Here is a 17,882-nt window from a genome sequence, read left to right as displayed (position 1 = left end):
AGGTCAAATTGAGTCATGGCAAATTAATTAGGTTCTGGCCATAGCTCTGCCATTACTGCGCAGAGAGAGCAAGTCCACTCACCCCTCCCTATCGATCTCATTCGTCAGTCCTGCCACGTGCAGGTGTTGTAAACATCACTAATTCTCACGCTGCTCTCTTGCAATCTCCCCTCAGGCTAATTCAACCTGACCCTACAGTGCCCTCTCTGCACAGTGATACAGGGCCAATCTACCGTCACAGGTGTACTTATCAACCAAAAACAACGCACTTACTGTAAAAAGCTCTCCAGTTCAGAGGGCTCAACATCTTCGAGGTGGACGACATGAGAGTTGACCACAGAGTTCTTCAGCAGGTGTGGTGCCCTGGCCAGGAGTATGGCCTTGTGGGCCTGGAACGTCACAGAGCCAACGCAGAGAGTCACGTCACTCAGAGAGCCCTCCTTGAGCAGCCTGGGAACACACAAGGGGTCACAAAAGGGTCAAGAAAAGCCTTTTAGTTCACCTGCTCAAGTGCCATCTGACATGAGCGCCAGGAGGGTACAGGTGAGTGGCTCTGAATGTCTTTTAGTTGTGAGGAACGAAAAGAAACACAACAGCATCCCCCACATGCCAAAGAAACATATATTGGGTTGTATTTCAGCGAGGCAGGCGTGTTTTCTAATGACACCTTCCAGATTCTCACATACATTAAAAGGACACGTTCCAATGTACTTGCTCTGCTATGACTTCTGAAGCATTGCGTTAACATCTTCTGATAGAACAAAACACGATTCTGAAATTCAGTGCCTTGAAACGGCGCCCTACGCAATCTTCTGCATGCCTGCCTTAATGTTTCCAGTGAACATGGGGCTGACAGCGACACACTTTAGAGGAGCACAATATGTCTGGAGTTCACATTTGTTTATATATAGAAAATCAACAAAGCTTAACGGCAATTTGAGTGCGTTCACATTGGGCGGATGGTAATGTAAAACATGGGCAAATTTCTATAGCTGGAAACCACAGTGTAGAATTAATGCATGATTGAACAATGAACCAAATAACTCATAATGAAATAAAAGCATATGAAAATATCTGTATTCAATATAACACCTTTCTCTTAAGAATGTGTTTTTTTGTTGAGTAGTTTCATTTTTACTGAATGTTTTTTGTATTTCTATCTTTGACTTCAGTCACATTCAAATTTACATATATTTCCACAGCAAAATCTAATGCAAGGAAGTAAAAAGCATGATTAAATTAATAAAAAATCCATCATAATGTACTAACCCAGGTAATAATCTCATTACAGATGTACAATTACTATTACACTACTCCCACAGCGTTCTGTAACCCCATGACACCCTGATCCGTTGCTTGCCAACAGAGTCGCAGTCACCTCCTGCCAAAACACAAACAAGATCTATAATAAACAAGCATCAGCACTTGACTGACGCTGCATCAGAGCCAAGGAAGCGGAGACAACTTCCGAAATGATCAAATTCAGCCCCACTCTGATCTAGTCTGAGGACATACAGATTTTTCAGGGGGGTTTTTTTTCTACCTTGCAGAAATTACTACCAAAACCTTCTGCCACAGTGCATAAGATGGTGCTGCCTGTGCTGTATGACCCATAAATAACACTACTCCCCCAAGGATACGGCACTGAGCTGCCTGCTAGTGCCGCACGTCCACGGAGCAGCGGCAGCAGAGGAGGGAACTAGGTCAGAGGGAGACACAGATGAAAGGATTTGCAGATCTCTGGGTTTGAACCAGGTGAGGCGAACAGGGCGCATATCTACTGCAGTGCAGCAAGCAGGAAGCAAACCAGGCTGTACCTGACACACACAAACCGAGCCTCTGGGACCCTCACTGACAAGGTCCAGCAGGGGGATAGGAAGCACTGTGGCAATATCACTCTGGATCTAAATATGTCAAATAAAAATAAAAGTCTATACAAAATGTGTGCCTCTTATGGACAACAACGCTTAGCCCTGCCTCTCTGACGGCTGCAATTGGGGCACAGAGAGGAGTGTGGCTCCTGTGTTGATGTGCACAAACCCCCCATCACGTCTCTTAAGGATTGGAAAGTCTTTGTCATAGCTCAGAAATCCGCCTGCACTAATACGCAGTAGCTCCCTGCTTCAGACGTGAACAGGAAACTAAGAGCGTTTCGGACTGCGTGCTCCAGTCTCCGCAGCAAGGGGAGATATCAAACAATCTCTCTGAAAGGGATTTATGGGAAGCACCACGTATAGCAACTGCCCACTGAAAAAACTCAATAGAATTAAATCAACTGCTAGTAGTACGTCTGTAAAACAACAAAAAATAATGGATACATAAAATATGACCGACATCTACACAATGGGAACAACGGCGCTCAATGGATGGGCCACGCGTTGATACAGCCCCATCACGTTACATTAAACTAATGCACAGCGAGGCCCGGCTGTGCCCTAATTGAACTAATGGTTAAACTCATTCCATTCCAAGAAAGGAACCGAGACTCATTTCATGGCTGTTTGGCCAGTGCGAGGGTTTACAATGAGTCTCATTAGTCACATTCATTATGGAAAGCCTGAATCGTCTGCCCTGAAACCGAGCATGACGCCTGCTGTGTTTATTTCAAAAAAGTGCCATCCAACGTGGGAATGGCAGGAGTCATCTGGACTGGTTCCACGGACGGTTTTACCTGTGGAGATCCTCAGACAAGCCGGACGCCAGGGACTTCTTCAGTTTCCATTTCGCCTTTCTCTCCTTGGCTTGGAACTCTTTTGTGGTTTCTGCTTTAGCCATGAGGAGGCTGCGGTCCCAAGCACCATCGGAGAGGCTTGGTCTGGCCGGTTTCTGACGAGAAAGAGGGGCACGGGAGGTTAGTGATGCAATGCACATCAGGACCAGACACTTCTTGAGCTACTGCACGTTGCCCTTTAAATTTTGTAACATTTACCTCATTTTCCACCCCCACCCCCCACATAGTATTAAATGACACAGTTGCTCAATATATTTGCGTAGATATTACCCTTTAAAAGTGATACACCGAACAGTGCATGCACAGATCTGCTCAGCTCTGGATAATGATATACTCGGCTGGTCCAGGATGGGAGCAGAAAACTCAATTTTCATTATCATCACAGGCCACCCATCCATCTTTAACTTACATTATGGACTGTTAGCACTTTTGGACGAGTTTTAAACAAGCATTCACTTCGCTGATCCAGTTGAAAGGGTTGGAAATCAAGCCAATACGCAAAGTTTAGTTTATAATATGGATATAGGTGCCAGCTTCATAATGTAAGAAAGAAATATGAAATCTAATCAACTTACTCAGTTATCCTTGACTCATTTGACTCAGCCAGCGAAATTGGCGCTATACAAACAGTATTGGCTCGCTGGACCGGTTCGCCCTTTTTGGATATATAAGCTGCTTCTTTGTTTAGTGAACAATGGATTGTTGATTTCATGTCTGCCTGTCATGAACACACAATAACTGCATTCAAAGCACCTGTTAGTTATTACTGCTCATGTCAATGATAAAAAGCAATGCACTGACGTCACTGCCTCCAGAGTTAGCCAAGGCGCGGCAGAGACGTCCCGCTGCGCGCAACCGCACTAAAACATCGCAATTCATACAAAGAAACACTGCACTGACATACGTGTGGGTTTTCCAATCACTTTATTTACATCACCCCGTCAGGAACAGAAGACAAATCTACTTTTGCTTCATTGTTCCTGTCCAGAAAGCTTCCCTTTTGAAACAGTGCAGTGCAAATTAAGTTTTGCTTTCCGGTATATATTGAGGGAACCTGCTAATGGTGCTGCTGTATTAAAATGCATATTTATAAGGTCAAGGATGTTTTCTAATCACATGTTTCGTGCTCTGGCAGTACTCACTCTCCGGTGCCTTGCCTTCCCCCGGTCTCCACTCACAACACACTGAACACGTGTTTCCACTCTTCCTGTTTACCGCCCGACGTGGAAGAGAAGCGCCTTCGTTTTTCTCATCGACGTTTAAGAAACACGTTTCACTGTGTTGTGAGGCCCTGCTTTGAAGTGTAAGATCACAGCGGTGTGTGTTGTAAAACATATAACATTACAAAAAAAAAACAGTAGCACAAAAATAACGGTTTGCCAAGAATTTCCTGTAATGGCAGAGCGGGAAACTGAAATGGAGAAGGGGATTAAAGGTCTGTTTCTGTCTTGTTTTGACACACAGTCAAAATATTCGTTCTTTCCATTAAATAAAACTCTAACCCGTGAGAGGAAAAAATAGGCATAAATGACTTTTATGAGAGCCAGATGTTTAAATAAAAAGAATATGCCCGTTTCGTGACAATACGGTAGGCGTTGTTGCGAGAGAGCGCAATGCATTTCGGGAGAAGGTCCTTTATTAAGTGCAGAATCCCTTTGCTGTGGAAAAGATCAATTAATTGCAGGGTTAGGGAAAAGGGGAGCAGCTAGATTTACTATAACAAAGCCGTGCTCAACAGGCTAATGCTCAAATGCCTGGCTTTAATACATTTTATGGAGGTGAGTAAGCAACCTGGCATGTTGAAAGGGCTCTATGGGTATATTTAGGTAATTCATTTGTATGGAAAATCTAATTAGGAGTGTAAATAGAACTGAAAAGCAGTAATGAATCTGTGGGAGTGATGGTGTGGGTTAGGTTTGCAAGAAAATATTGCAGCTCAGACTAACAGTCCACTCTGTGAAAACCTACACAGTATTCTTCCTCCACTGTGCAAGGCAGACCTTTCAAGCGTGAACAAGCCATGGAAATCGGCCAGCTCCATCCATCTCAAGAGCTATCAGTGCTGTCAGCTGGGGCTGTGGGGCAGAGGTGACTGGCACAAATCTTCCAGGGTCCAAAGACCAGGAGAACCCGCGTGTCATCCCAAAAGACCCCATCACCTCCCGAGTCACGAGTCAGTGATGACACGCTGTTGAAGTAAGAGAGTCGTGAATTCGCAGTGAAGTGTTCCTCTATGCTCTACGGGTGGAGCATCTCATCCCTGCAGTGACGGCTCCTCCCCTGATTCATCTGAATGGTGATAGCGGCGCTGATCGGAGGGGAACGTCTCATTATTTCTCCATCACTGCAGGCCTGTAGGTTTGAGCTATGACTGAGGGCTGGCTGGTCAGAAGAGGGCTGGGCAGCAGACATGTCTTACATCAGGTTTAAGTCAAGGTCACAATGAGGAGAGAGCAGAAATGTGGACCTCCCTCAGCTCCATTTTGGGCATTTCAAAATGGAGACTGTCTGCAATATTTAGACTGGATATGTTTATAGGCAATTTAAGCAATTTCCCCCCCACCTCATAGACCAGCTTGTGGAGAAAGGCTAAGGTGTTTATTTCTCTGCTTGGTAAACCTAGAACAAAGTCCCACGTGACCTCTTGGCTTGGTGTCGGAGTGGGGGGGATTCTTCTCAGAGTACTTTGCTGAAATGTAAAAATAACCTCAGTTTCTATCGGGCAAAATTGCTTCCTGCTGGGGGTCACACAGGCAGCAGTGACAGAATGGCTCAGTGAAGTCGGGAGAGGATTGCCTGAGGTGACACCCATTATCTGGGGCTATCAACAAAGCAGCAGGACACTGTCTGACTACACTGTCGCTCTTGCAGTGAAACACCCTGCAAATTCCTCATGATATACATTATTTGTGTGTGGGGTTTATTTATTTATCTGCCATTATAGTAAAAATTGTATAGTTGACTCACAGCCCCTGTCTCGCAGCAGCGGAGTGGAAGCTATTATAGGAGCCTCAAACTTAGATGGAATTGTCTGACCCTTTCAAAAGCCTTTCGGTCGCTGAAATGTTCTGGCACTTGTCATTTCCCAAGGCAAGACATCGAGTCTCTATGCACTACATGACAGACAGGGAAGGCCACGGAGGAATAGAGGCTAATTTAAATCGGTTGTTTTAGGCCACAGAAGAACAAGCTAATGACATCCTGCTTTGATGCGGTGCGGTATGTTGCCACATGTTTGCTCGGGATGTACAGCACAAACCATAGCTGTAAGAGAATGGCATTCCTCTTGAATATTTAAAAGAGAAACTGTCAAAGCCTGGGAAGTCAGAATTTGGAAAAAGGGAAAATGAACAGATTGGCTGAACTGTGAAGCTGTGCACTTCAATTACACAAAGGATAACAAAGCTGATATTTTGTATTTTTTTTATTAACTTAATATCTTATCATATGTATGCAGTGGCTCAAATATACACTGTTCTAGGTTTATAACCATTTAAATATAGTCACTGCATGTATAAATATTTTCACATTGGTTTATTGGACTTACGAGCGTCTTAGGAAGCTTTAACATGAAGCTAAAGTATAACATTTTAATTCTTTAAATATATAAATATAATTATTTTTTAACGTAACGTCGCACTTGACTGAGACACAAAATACTGAAGGCATCGTTTTTTCTTTATTATTTATTTGCTTAAAAAATTAAAATGGTGCAGGATTGGCTCAGCGAATTAATAAATGTGTGTGTAGGAAGAGATACAAAAGTTTACAATATTTAACCATCACTTTTTTTTTTTTACAGGAAGGTAAAGAAGATAACAACATTCTGAAAGATCTGAGCGATTTTCAAAAATACAAATATGAAGAACAATATTTTTATTAAGACAACACCACCTGTTTTAGAAGGCAAAGAGAGGAGTATCCCAATATTTTTTCCTGTATAAAAAGAAACATCCTGTGACATCTAGCAAACAACTCCACGGCTCAGTAAACCTCATAAAAATGGCACAATTTAAGTCATCACATGAATAAATTAGTCAAAGGCACCACACAATACAAATCACAAGGAGACTTTTGCCCCATCTGTAAATGTGTCATTTACAAATTTTAAGGCGGATGCCATGTGCAAAAAGTTTAAGAAATGGACAAATGTTCAGAACTCATAACATGTGCTTTTTTTTTTTTAAGTTTTGATAAACGTCTTTTAAAAAATACTTGAACTATGTAAAAACCAAATAATGATTGCATTATGTTTGTTCTTTTGTTGTTTTCACAGCAATTCCAAGTCTGGAGAGGAAGACGCACTCAGTTTCTGTAGTTCTTGCGGCCCTCTCCCTCCTTCAGGAAGGTCCATATCAAAGTGTTGACGATGTCTGGCTGGTCCTGCTGCAGCCAGTGACTCGCCCCGGAGATGATGTTGAGTCTGAAGTGATTTTTGATGTAGAGTCTGGAGGTCTCGGCCATGTCTGGTTCCAGAAAGGCGTCCCTCTCCCCCCAGAGAAGCAACACGGGTGACTTCACCTCAAGTTCATTCAAAGGGAGAAAACTGTGAAGTAAAATAGAGGCATGAAGGAGACAAACAAATACATCCAACCTGACAGACAGTAACAATAAACATTATCATTATTAGGAAAATATTAAATACATCTGAAGTCCAACACCAGCTCCCCTGTCACGTAGAAGTCACGGTTGAGTACAAAATGTGTAAATGTGTTATAATGCAACAAGAAGAAAGTATTTACATCAAAATGCCTTCTTCTGATGGCTTGATTTCTACCGTTAACTCAGCAAATCAGTGTTTGTGCTTCTAGACCAGCTAAGGGAACATCTGCTGTCTGACACCAAACTAAATGTGTTCATTCATACTTGCAGTCCTTCCAACACCTGAATATAAACAAGCCAAAGCCGTCACTATTGCTAATGCAAACTCCTGTGGGTGTCTGATGAGTTGTCTGCCATCTACAGAACAACATTGAGATGATATAGAGGTTAATTAGTATAAGACAGACAATCCAACCAACAGAAAGGACAGACTATTAAAGTGGTACATTTGTGGGAGGAAACAAGCGTGCATATTCTGAAGCTTTCTAGGAGGGGACTGAGGTTTTCGAATGGTAAATAATCAAGCTTTTCTTACTATGAATTTGAGTGATAAGAGCATCTATTAATCACCCAATCTCAAGTAGGCACTGCCCACCAGCCCCTATGTATGCAGTCTCTGTAGACAGCAGGCCTATTGTAGGTGTCTGTGATCGCGGTCATTAAAATGACATGGCTCTCTAGATACAAGGGTCTCTTTCACAGCACCAGAGCGAAGGCTGAAAGGAGGCTTTTGACATTGACTGCTTGCGGCTGCCCTCTGGTATTTAGTTTGTAAGGCAGCAAAAAACGGGGTTCTGAATGTGCAGGAGCAGGAGACACTGATGCACGACTTATTTTTATTTTTAATTAAAGGAAAGTGATACCTCCATTGCCAGGCATCAAAAGTGCATTATTAATCAGCACCACTAGAGGACACTATTGACTCAGAGTGGGACATGTTCCTACTTGTTAATGCCATGAGCACAAGACAAATTTAGTGGGTGAAATATATCTATGTATGTATATATGTACATGTATTATTGGGCACGGTTGCGAATTGCTTAGACGGGTTGTATTTCGGCCCTGGGCGTCTCTGTGTGGAGCGAATGTTCTCCCTGTGTCTGCGTGGGTTTTCCCTGGGTACTCTTGTTACCCCCCACTTCCCACAGACTTGTTGTTTAGGTTGATTGGCTACATGATCACATGAAAGTAAATATTTGATAACAGGCTATTGTATCAAATGTCACAGAGAGGCTTGGGTTCAACGGTGCATTCAGCAGCGTGAGAGATCGCTCCTATATGCTCAGCGCAGGACATTGAATTCGCTTTCCTAGGATTTTTCTGAATAACCCACACACACCAGGGCTGCAGCGCCTCGGGCACAGCTGGCAGAGCGGAGCGAACTGGAGGGGTCCCGTCTGTGTGCCAACTCATAATGTCTGTAAGCAGCTGCCACAGATCCGCACACTCACGCACCGCGGTCTGTCAACAGCCCCGCGACAGCAGGGGCCGATGGCAGGGTTTTCGCAGCCCTCTCCCGATTCGTTTTTGTCTGTTGTTGCGTCTTAACCTACTTTTCAGTCGTGCAGTTTCACATTAGTCAATTAGTCAAGGGAAAAGTCACAGGCAAGAGACCTGACTGTAAGGCCAACGTCATAGTATAGGTCACACAGTTAGCAAGCGGTCTGTGTCTGTGTGAATCCTGCAGTGGAGTAACTTAGGAGCCCAGCATGTGAGTAGCTCTGTCCTAGAGAGAAATGTATTACCTGAACACATTCCTGTAGTAGTTGAGAGGTCCAGTCAGGGCTCCAGGCTGTGAGAAGACATACAGGTAGGCCTCGATGTCCTCCGCCGTCAGCGTGCAGCCCTTCCGCCCGATCCCAGTGCTCCTGCTCGTGAATAAACCTTTCAAAGCCTGAGAGAGTAGAAATGCTAAGTGTGAACACCCACAGGCCGACGGAAGACACTGTTTCATCTCTGGAGGGGCACTCAGCTCTCCCACTGCTGACTCGGGCATTTTGCAGGTTGAATTGCCTGTTATGGTGTCTTATTATAATCAAAGCTGCTACTCCCTAACGTGGGAAGAACCCTTTTATATAGAAATCCATGTTTTAAATGGGGGTCCTGGCTATCAGCCGTGACTGACGATGCCCTCCCATGCAGGTGCCCAGGCAGTGACAGAGGTCCCTTCACAAGTGCTCCTCCCTGGCAACTGATAGCACACGGCCCTCTGGGAATCAGGAGGTAGCTCAGCCTGGACTCCAGACAGAAGTGGGCCACCGGACCCAAACTGTACCCCTGCACCCCTTCTGAACTCTACACAGGAGTATTCAGCCATTGAGCCACTCAGGAGCCAATCTGATCTGAAGTGTGATTAAAGAGACACTCTGACAATAAGTCAAATGGAGGAGAATAAATGAAGCAAAAAAAAAAGGTAATTAAGTGGTTTTGCTCTTCTTGGAAACTGTAGAAGAATCCTGAGGCTGCCGCAGTCTCTGTCAGCTGTGGTGAACTGCTGCAGCAATGCAAATTGAACTCTATTAAACCTATGAAGAGATCTAAAGGAATTAACTATTAAAGCTCCTGATGGGCAGTTTATTGGTCCTTGGCTGTGAGGAGGCACAGGGCGAGCCTTGGAAACGAAGCAGCAGGGAGCCATTGTTCGCACGGTGCTCCTGCGGGGAGACAGACTCACACCCACTTTCACAAGCACACAAAAGATGGGCAGATTAGTTGCGTTCCAGTCTTCCGCAGCGTGACGAGAACAGGGGAGCAGACGGCGTGAGGAGCTATCGCATCGTTTTTCTTTCGAGACATTTGAAAGGTTTTCATGATAGTGTATTAGCTTTTCCTCAGAGTCTGAAGCTATAAAAATGTAATTCAGAAGACAGCACTTCCTTTCAAAAATGATCCTGCATTCAATAGCAAAATATCCACGACGTTTGTGTACCTCTCCGGAAAGCACTGCTTACCTTGAAATCGTTGATGGAGAGCATTAACTCTGGGAAACGTGGCAACTGGAAGAAGAAGAAGCTACTGGACTTCATCAGCTGGGCCGGGTTGCGCAGGGTGTAATCTGGAAACACCGGAAATAAGATCCTTATGTCACACTAATTAGAGGCTTACGAGCAAGTAGACGAACACAGGACTCAGCACATCAATAAAAGACACTCAGAACTACTTTCTCAGAGGAGCATTACTATCGTTCTGAGAAACAGGAAGTTGACCAGCCAATTCTGCTTTTACAACCAGGGGTTTGTCACAAATGCTCAAAATGACAACTGAGCCGAGCTTACCTGAAAACACAGTGGGGTGAGGGCAGTTTAAGACGATGAGTTTAGTCACCATCTCTGGGTAATGGATCGCAAACAGCCAGGCGATGATCCCACCCCAGTCGTGACCAACCAGAAAACACCGATTATAACCTGGGGGGAGAGGAGAAGAAAGAGATCGTATTGTTACTTGTCAGTCTTGTCATTCACAATGCAGCTTTTGTGCGACGGACATCCACAGTCTGCAATTTATTACTGTTACAGGAATTCAACCAGGGTGCCAATTGAAAAGCCTCACAGTATCATACATGAAGAGCAGTACTGAATTATTAACAGGGAGCATGTTTTTTTGTTAAGAATATGGCAAACCCTTCAGACCAGTCTGGCTCACAAACTCCTTTCTATATAGACACTTCTAGGTTATTGCAGGTCTACCATGTGGTGATACAGTGATCACCCGAAGCACAAACACATTTAATCATCCCCCCACCCTGAAATGTTTTTGTTAAAGGAGTTTAATGTGACCGCAGCTCTCTGTGTTATTCAGTCCAAGGTCGCCCTGAAGCTGGTCTGCCTCATCGCACCCAACTGTGTTAGATTGCGTGCGTGTCTTATGATTTGGACCTGGAGGCTGAGCAGGAGAAACTGTGAAATGAGCTGAACTTGAATCTGGGTCATCTGCAAGATCGCCAAAGAAATGGATCTTTCAACCCAAGAAAAAAGATCCTACTAGAACTAGAAGCTTCTTAACAGTCAACGGATTGTCATGTTCAGTCAGAAAACATTCAGGCGCCATAGATAACTCTTGCTGTGGTTTAATTTTTTCTCTGAGACCCAGTGGAGAAGCCAGCCAGGTGCCAAACAGCATCCCCTGGGCACAGGCAGCTATGTGTTGGAGGCGTATGGGAGCCACGGAGAAGTTAACAAGTGAAAACACCATGGGTCAGTTTGATTGACCTATGATTTGGTGGATTCACGGTTTGTTTGTTTTTTGGTTTCCTTCCAGAAGTATAATTTTTGTTCCCATTGACTATGATATAATAATAAAGCAGCTTGCTGTAGCAGAAATCCGAGATCTGAATACAGGTCTGAACACAACTCATGCCAATTGGTTGAAACTACTATTGCTTTTATTGTATGACCTGAAATTAATGTTATGCATGAACATATGAGCAAGTTTTATTTAATTGGGGGTTATACAGCCAGAAATAAATAAGTTTCCTTCAAAGTTAAACTCAGAAGCCATCCTGAAACTTTTCAAAAAGCACAGATCCATCCCTCCCCCCTTGGAAGAAAGCAGCACTATCTCTTTCCTCTCTATATCTAGTCAGCTGGACTCACATCCTAATGAGTTTAATGGCGGATGGAGGGGAATACGGTGGCTTTGTTCTCAGTCGCTAACGAGTATCCCCTTTAAATGAGATCGCTCTACAAAAGAGAAGAGGCACGGAATAATAATTCTCCGCCACCTTTGAAAAGCAAATGCGGGGGGAAAGAGTGGTAGTCACCGGGGGAATTAAGAAGTAAAAAGACCAGGGCAAGAAATGACTCCCTATCTCACATCTCCCGCAGAAAAGCCTATTACACAGAAGGCTGAGACATTGGAAGATTGAGGGCTAATCTATCCTGTCTTAAGCCTCTTGAAGATTTCAGAAACAGCAGGATAGCCATCAGCGCTCGGCCTGCTATGCGCCAGTGGGCCAAGAACGGCTTTTAAAACCATAGGCTGCTTCATTTCAGGCTTCCAGTGTCTCAACCTTCAGTCCACGATACGATATCCCCCTCTCTGCACAACTGATGCTTGTATGTCGCTATTTTCTTGTTTGTGTCATAACGAAGAAAGTCTCTTCTGGCACCCCTTGCTTTAATGCATTCTCTTTCCGATCTCATTATTATTTCACTCCTTCTTCTTCCAGCACTTCCCTAGATCCCCTGGCTTCTTTCCAGCTCTACCTCCCAGTCTCACCAGAAGCTGTTGCCGCTCTGCAGATCCCTTGAACTTGAAGTACAGTAAACGAACACACTAAAAAATGTAGGAAGAAACTGCGCACTCTGGTTGAATTAAGAGGATTTTTCAAAAAGGCTTTGCTTAATGGGTGACGACATTGACTATAATGTGTCTGTATAGCTTTTAGATAAATCTTTAAAGTGAATGAATTCCTCATTGTTGCAGAGTTTTTGTCGCAGTGTAGCTGTATAACAGGTTGTTTTGTTAGTTATGGACTGCTTTGGTCCAGCTGACAATCCACTCTACTCCCCTCCCCTCCAGCACTGCAGTCCACATTATTTAACGAAGTCTGCTAAAAGGATAATAAATAAAGAAGTGGCGAGAAGGGATTCCTACGTGCAGCCAGAGAAACAGTCCCTGGCCTATGATTCATTGATGGCTGTTGTCTACAAGTAGTATGTTGTGAGTTAAAATGAAATACAGAAATAAAAATGTTGAATTATTTCTTCCTCTACACATGCCTTGCATAAGCACTCACCCAGGTACTCCACGATGTCTTTGACGTCGGTGATGAGGGAGTCCAGGCGGTAGTTTTCAGCCCCGGTGGGAACGTCCGACTCCCCATAGCCCCGCATGTCCACCGCCACCACCCGGAACTCGCTCTTGAACTCGCGCAGCTGGTGACGCCAGGAGAACCTGCAGGACCGGACAGCTGGTCACGCCGGACATAACCCCAGACGCACAACATATACAATGCATGCAATTACTATGAAGGCAAAGCTACCGAGCCTATGAGTTGTGTACAGACTCTGAGTGATTTAAAACACACAGACCCCTGCCGCATCAAACTGGATTGAAAAATATGATATGGCACAATCTGCTACTTTTAAAATTGAACTGCCCTAGCTTTACACACAATAGGAGGTAATCTTGATATGAATTATAGGGGGATTTAACTTCGATGTTAAGTACCATTGTCCTTGTTAGGACTGAAATAGCACTCTAATGCTACTTCTTGGCTGCTCTTTAAATCCACTTTCCAACTGGAGACATTGTGTAAGGCAGGTTGGACAGCAAGCAGAACTAGCTGCCATACTTAGAAAACCTATGTATTTAAACATAACATTAACTACTATAAGAGATCCATTTCTTAATATGAACAACTTGACATTGTTTCTCCATCACCATTCAACATGTGCTTGTCCATCTACCATGGCCTATACCTCACAGACTCACTTCCGTATTTATTTGGCATTGCTTAGTTACAACAACTTAAACTGCATTGGTTTTACAGTAGTAATGAAGTAGCTTGTAACCAGATATTTAAAACAATAATCTGTGATTGCTATAAGAAACTCTGGTGAAATTATAAAGTAGCTTTTTGTGTATTACTTAGCCAGGGCACAGACACTTTAAATTGATTAAATCCATCAAGCCATAAAGACCAAATAACTTTGAATGTATCTTGGACTGGGAAACACAATCTAATCTCTTTTCATAACTTCTGTGCTGCAAATGTGCAGCCATGCACAGCAGATTTTCCCTCTGAATAATTAACTGCTGTCTGCTTCTATACAAGCCTGTTTGTCAGTCTGAGATATGGACCACTTTAGCACACTTGACAATCCATCCTACCCCAATTCCTTCCACACCAGCACTGCAGTCCATATAATTTATTGAAGCCTGTTGAGAGGCTGAAAGCTCAATAACTGGTCAATTAAAGGGAATCTGGCAGGCTGCAGGAGCATCAGGAAACGCCCATAAAAATATGATTTGGCTGCTGTCTGCATGTATTGCTTGATGTTTTATGTTGGTGGTTCACAAGGTTAAAAACAAATGAGAACATAACACTGCTGTAGTGGAAAGAGCCGTGAATATGCCAAATTGATATATTGTTCTTCCTTTTAATTACATATTACACCTATCTATCTGTCTGTGCTTCCCTCCACTTTTAACATGTACATAGGTATCTAACCAGACACTAATGGTTGCATGTGTCCCTGTAATTTTACCAGAACTCTGGAAATCCATGGAGAAACAGCATCAGTGGTTTTCCCCGTTCTCCGGCCGCCACATAGTGAAATCTCAGCCCAGACTCCTGTAGACACAGACAGGGAAAGAGTCACTGTCTTTATGCAGGACATCTGACAACACCAGCACAGCCTTCTCTAGTTTAATCAGTACTGTATCATTTTATGTAATACTCACCATTTCGTGTGGTGGTCTAATATCTATGGCAATACAGAATATATATAGCATTTGAAAATCCTCTTAACACTGATTTGAATGGTTTCATTTTGTATATTTATACCAGATTAACTTTGAATTTCAATTGCAAGGAGAATGGTCTCTTCTGTTTAGGGATGAGTGACTATCTAGTACTAACTGGTGCACGGAGGGGGAAAAAAGGCTAAGCTGAGGATCTGCTAAGATTATAATAGTTGTTGTGCTTGCATCCTGGATATATATTTATAGCGTTTAAATTAAATCACCTTCAGGAAGATATAACCGCAGCAAATACAACATGCATTTGTAAACATCGCGTACATATCTCCACAGGCACTTCAATTGCTATTCTAACAACGTTCAACAGAGCTGACCTGCGAGAAAGTGACGTTGCAGGACAGGTGATTTCCAACCTGATCCGTCAAAAACACAGATTTTACAGCAAATCAACGGAGAAGGCACCAATTGAAACTTTAAGAAGTGCCACCACTGGGATTTGCAGGACTGTACTGGGATGACTGGCTAGTATAAACTGTCAAAGTCAACACGCAGCTGCGAGCACAGGAGGAGCTGTCTTCAGCACCACCGGCAAATAAAGTCTGTTGAATTGTAAGAGCGGGGTAATTAACGGGTTATTACAGTAATCATCATAAATACTCCATTTTCAGGTCATACGTCAATGAATAACTAATATATCACTTTACGAGCAGTCTGCATTAAGATCAATGTTTCAGTGAGAGGCACAGGCCCGTTTCTATCGATTTGATTGCAATAGATAAAACGTCTTATGCAGAAATTCGCCTCTTTTCAGTCCTGCAAGCCCCCCCGCACCATAACCCCCAGTTTCACAGCGGACTGCAACAGCCCAGCACCTTACCTTTATTCTCACATAGCAGTGTGTTCCCAAGGACGTGTCATTCAGGCAGGCTGGGGGGGTCTCTCGGATTCCCCATTGAAAGGTTTTTGACGGCCTCCTAATCACGGTGCCCAAAAGTTTCAGCAGCGCACAGAAAGCGTGGAGAGCACAAACACTGTAGATGAGGAACCAGTAGCCAAAAACTCTCATCTTCAGCCATAGCCTCACTGTAAACAACAGTAAGTTGTGCAGCAGCCTCGCCATCTTTACATCCCAGCAGGAGAAGCAGTATGGATAGCGGAGTGGTATTGATCGCTGTTCTTGGTTGTCTGCTGTGGGGTACAGGATGCCCAGCGCGAATGGCACACCGGGCTCGTAAAGAAGCGCACTCGCGTCTGGGAAGATCCGTGGATGTCAACTCCGTGCAACCCCCCCCCCCCACCCTCGATCTGCACGTCAGGACTCACGCTTGCGTGTGACAGGAGCTCCGGATGGGCGAATAGGTGTTTTTACACCACTGCCTGCAAGCTGATGAGCCTAAACCTCGGCCGTGGGGGGGGAGGGGTGGGCAGCCGTGCCCGCTCGGGAGACGCAGTCTGTAAACACAATCCACGCCACGTGTTCGTGTTGCAGGAGGCTGGGCCGGTTTTCTGTCTCTGCAAACCCGTCAGCTATTTTTATTGAAGGTAGCAGCGCAAGACGTTTGATGAATCATCCCCACTGTTGGCAAGACCTGCGTCTTCGTCCCCCAGTATTCACAATATTGATGCTGCTCGACTCGGAATCTCCACCTAGAATTGCTAGTTAGGGGTTGAAGGGGTTAAAGTATTCCAGTTTCTAATTAAGATCTAACAGGCTTATCAACAGTAAGCGGATTGTGAGGAAACCTTGCAAGGAAATAGGTAGTATAGTGTTTTAAGCAATACAAAGTAGTTTGTTTTTTCCCCATTAGAAACTTAATTGGAACAAATCTACCAAGGAAGGTGCAAGTTAGTTCTCACAAATATCTACATTTTATAATGTAAAAAACCTTTGCAAATATTATGATCCTTATGATTATGATATACACCGATCAGCCATGACATTATGACCACCTGCCTAATATTGTGTAGGTCCCCCTTTTGCCGCCAAAACAGCTCTGACCCGTCGAGGCATGGACTCCACTAGACCTCTGAAGGTGTGCTGTGGTATCTGGCACCAAGACGTTAGCAGTAAGTTGCGAGGTGGGGCCTCCATGGATCGGACTTGTTTGTCCAGCACATCCCACACATGCTCGATTGGATTGAGATCTGGGGAACTTGGAGGCCAAGTCAACACCTTGAACTCATGATTCATCAGACCAGGCCACCTTCTTTCATTGCTCCGTGGTCCAGTTCTGATGCTCACGTGCCCATTGTAGGCGCTTTCAGCAGTGGACAGGGGTCAGCATGGGCACCATGACTGGTCTGCAGCTACGCAGCCCCATACGCAACGAACTGCGATGCTCTGTGTGTTCTGACACCTTCCTATCAGCATTCACTTTTTCAGCAATTTGAGCTACAGTAGCTCATGTTGGATCGGACCACACGGGCCAGCCTTCGCTCCCCACGTGCATCAATGAGCCTTGGCCACCCATGACCCTGTCGCCGGTTCACCACTTTTCCTTCCGTGGACCACTTTTGATAGGTACTCACCACTGCAGACCGGGAACACCCCACAAGAGCTGGAATTTTGGAGATGCTCTGACCCAGTCGTCTAGCCATCACAATTTGGCCCTTGTCAAAGTCGCTCAGATCCTTACGCTTGCCCATTTTTCCTGCTTCTAACACATCAACTTTGAGGACAAAATGTTCACTTGCTGCCTAATATATCCCACCCACTGACAGGTGCCATGATAAGATTATCAGTGTTATTCACTTCACTTGTCAGTTGTCATAATGTTATGGCTGATTGGTGTATATGTATTTTTTTCCATGAAGAAACAGAACTTGATAATAACTGAAAGGCAAATCCCTGTATCTCAAAATTAGCAACCTAAAGTGTTGAATAAGAAAAACAACCATATATAATTAATCAGATGGCATTACTATGCCAAGTACTCCCTTTCCACAGGCAAACCAATTGGTCCCCAGGTGGCAAATCTCGACATGAAAGAAAAAACAAATCCCTGTGGTTCAAACATCACTGTATAGGACTTGTTCGGTTTTCAAACGTGGACTAAAAATAGTGTTTAAGGGTGCCCTAGGTGTTGAAACTCATTGTCACCCACCTTCCCACAGTCGAGCCACT

The 17,882-nt window shown here is 44.2% G+C and overlaps 2 protein-coding genes across 2 annotated transcripts in view; both read right to left on the bottom strand.

Moving 5' to 3' along the window:
• Positions 1-3,903, bottom strand: part of btbd8 (BTB domain containing 8) — a 40,574-nt gene extending 36,671 nt beyond the window's left edge. Inside the window, exons 1-3 of the mRNA XM_066691689.1 lie at positions 3,874-3,903; positions 2,672-2,826; positions 274-450 (exon numbers count right to left, since the gene is read on the bottom strand). Coding sequence (XP_066547786.1) covers positions 274-450; positions 2,672-2,775 — 281 coding nt within the window. The 5' untranslated portion in view covers positions 2,776-2,826; positions 3,874-3,903. The remainder of the gene's footprint in view (positions 1-273; positions 451-2,671; positions 2,827-3,873) is intronic.
• Positions 3,904-6,191: 2,288 nt separating this feature from the next.
• Positions 6,192-16,031, bottom strand: ephx4 (epoxide hydrolase 4). Its single transcript, XM_066692400.1, has 7 exons — positions 15,636-16,031; positions 14,545-14,630; positions 13,071-13,228; positions 10,609-10,737; positions 10,285-10,388; positions 9,079-9,227; positions 6,192-7,277 (listed from the first exon to the last, which is right to left on the bottom strand). The coding sequence occupies exons 1-7, from the start codon at positions 15,876-15,878 to the stop codon at positions 7,037-7,039; spliced, it is 1,110 nt and encodes a 369-aa protein (XP_066548497.1). The 5' UTR covers positions 15,879-16,031; the 3' UTR covers positions 6,192-7,036.
• Positions 16,032-17,882: the final 1,851 nt, after the last annotated feature.

Source organism: Amia ocellicauda, chromosome 19, assembly GCF_036373705.1.
Source record: "Amia ocellicauda isolate fAmiCal2 chromosome 19, fAmiCal2.hap1, whole genome shotgun sequence".
NCBI lineage: Eukaryota > Metazoa > Chordata > Actinopteri > Amiiformes > Amiidae > Amia > Amia ocellicauda.
The sequence above is the reverse complement of the archived record's forward strand: the minus strand, read 5'-3'. Positions and strand labels throughout refer to the sequence as shown.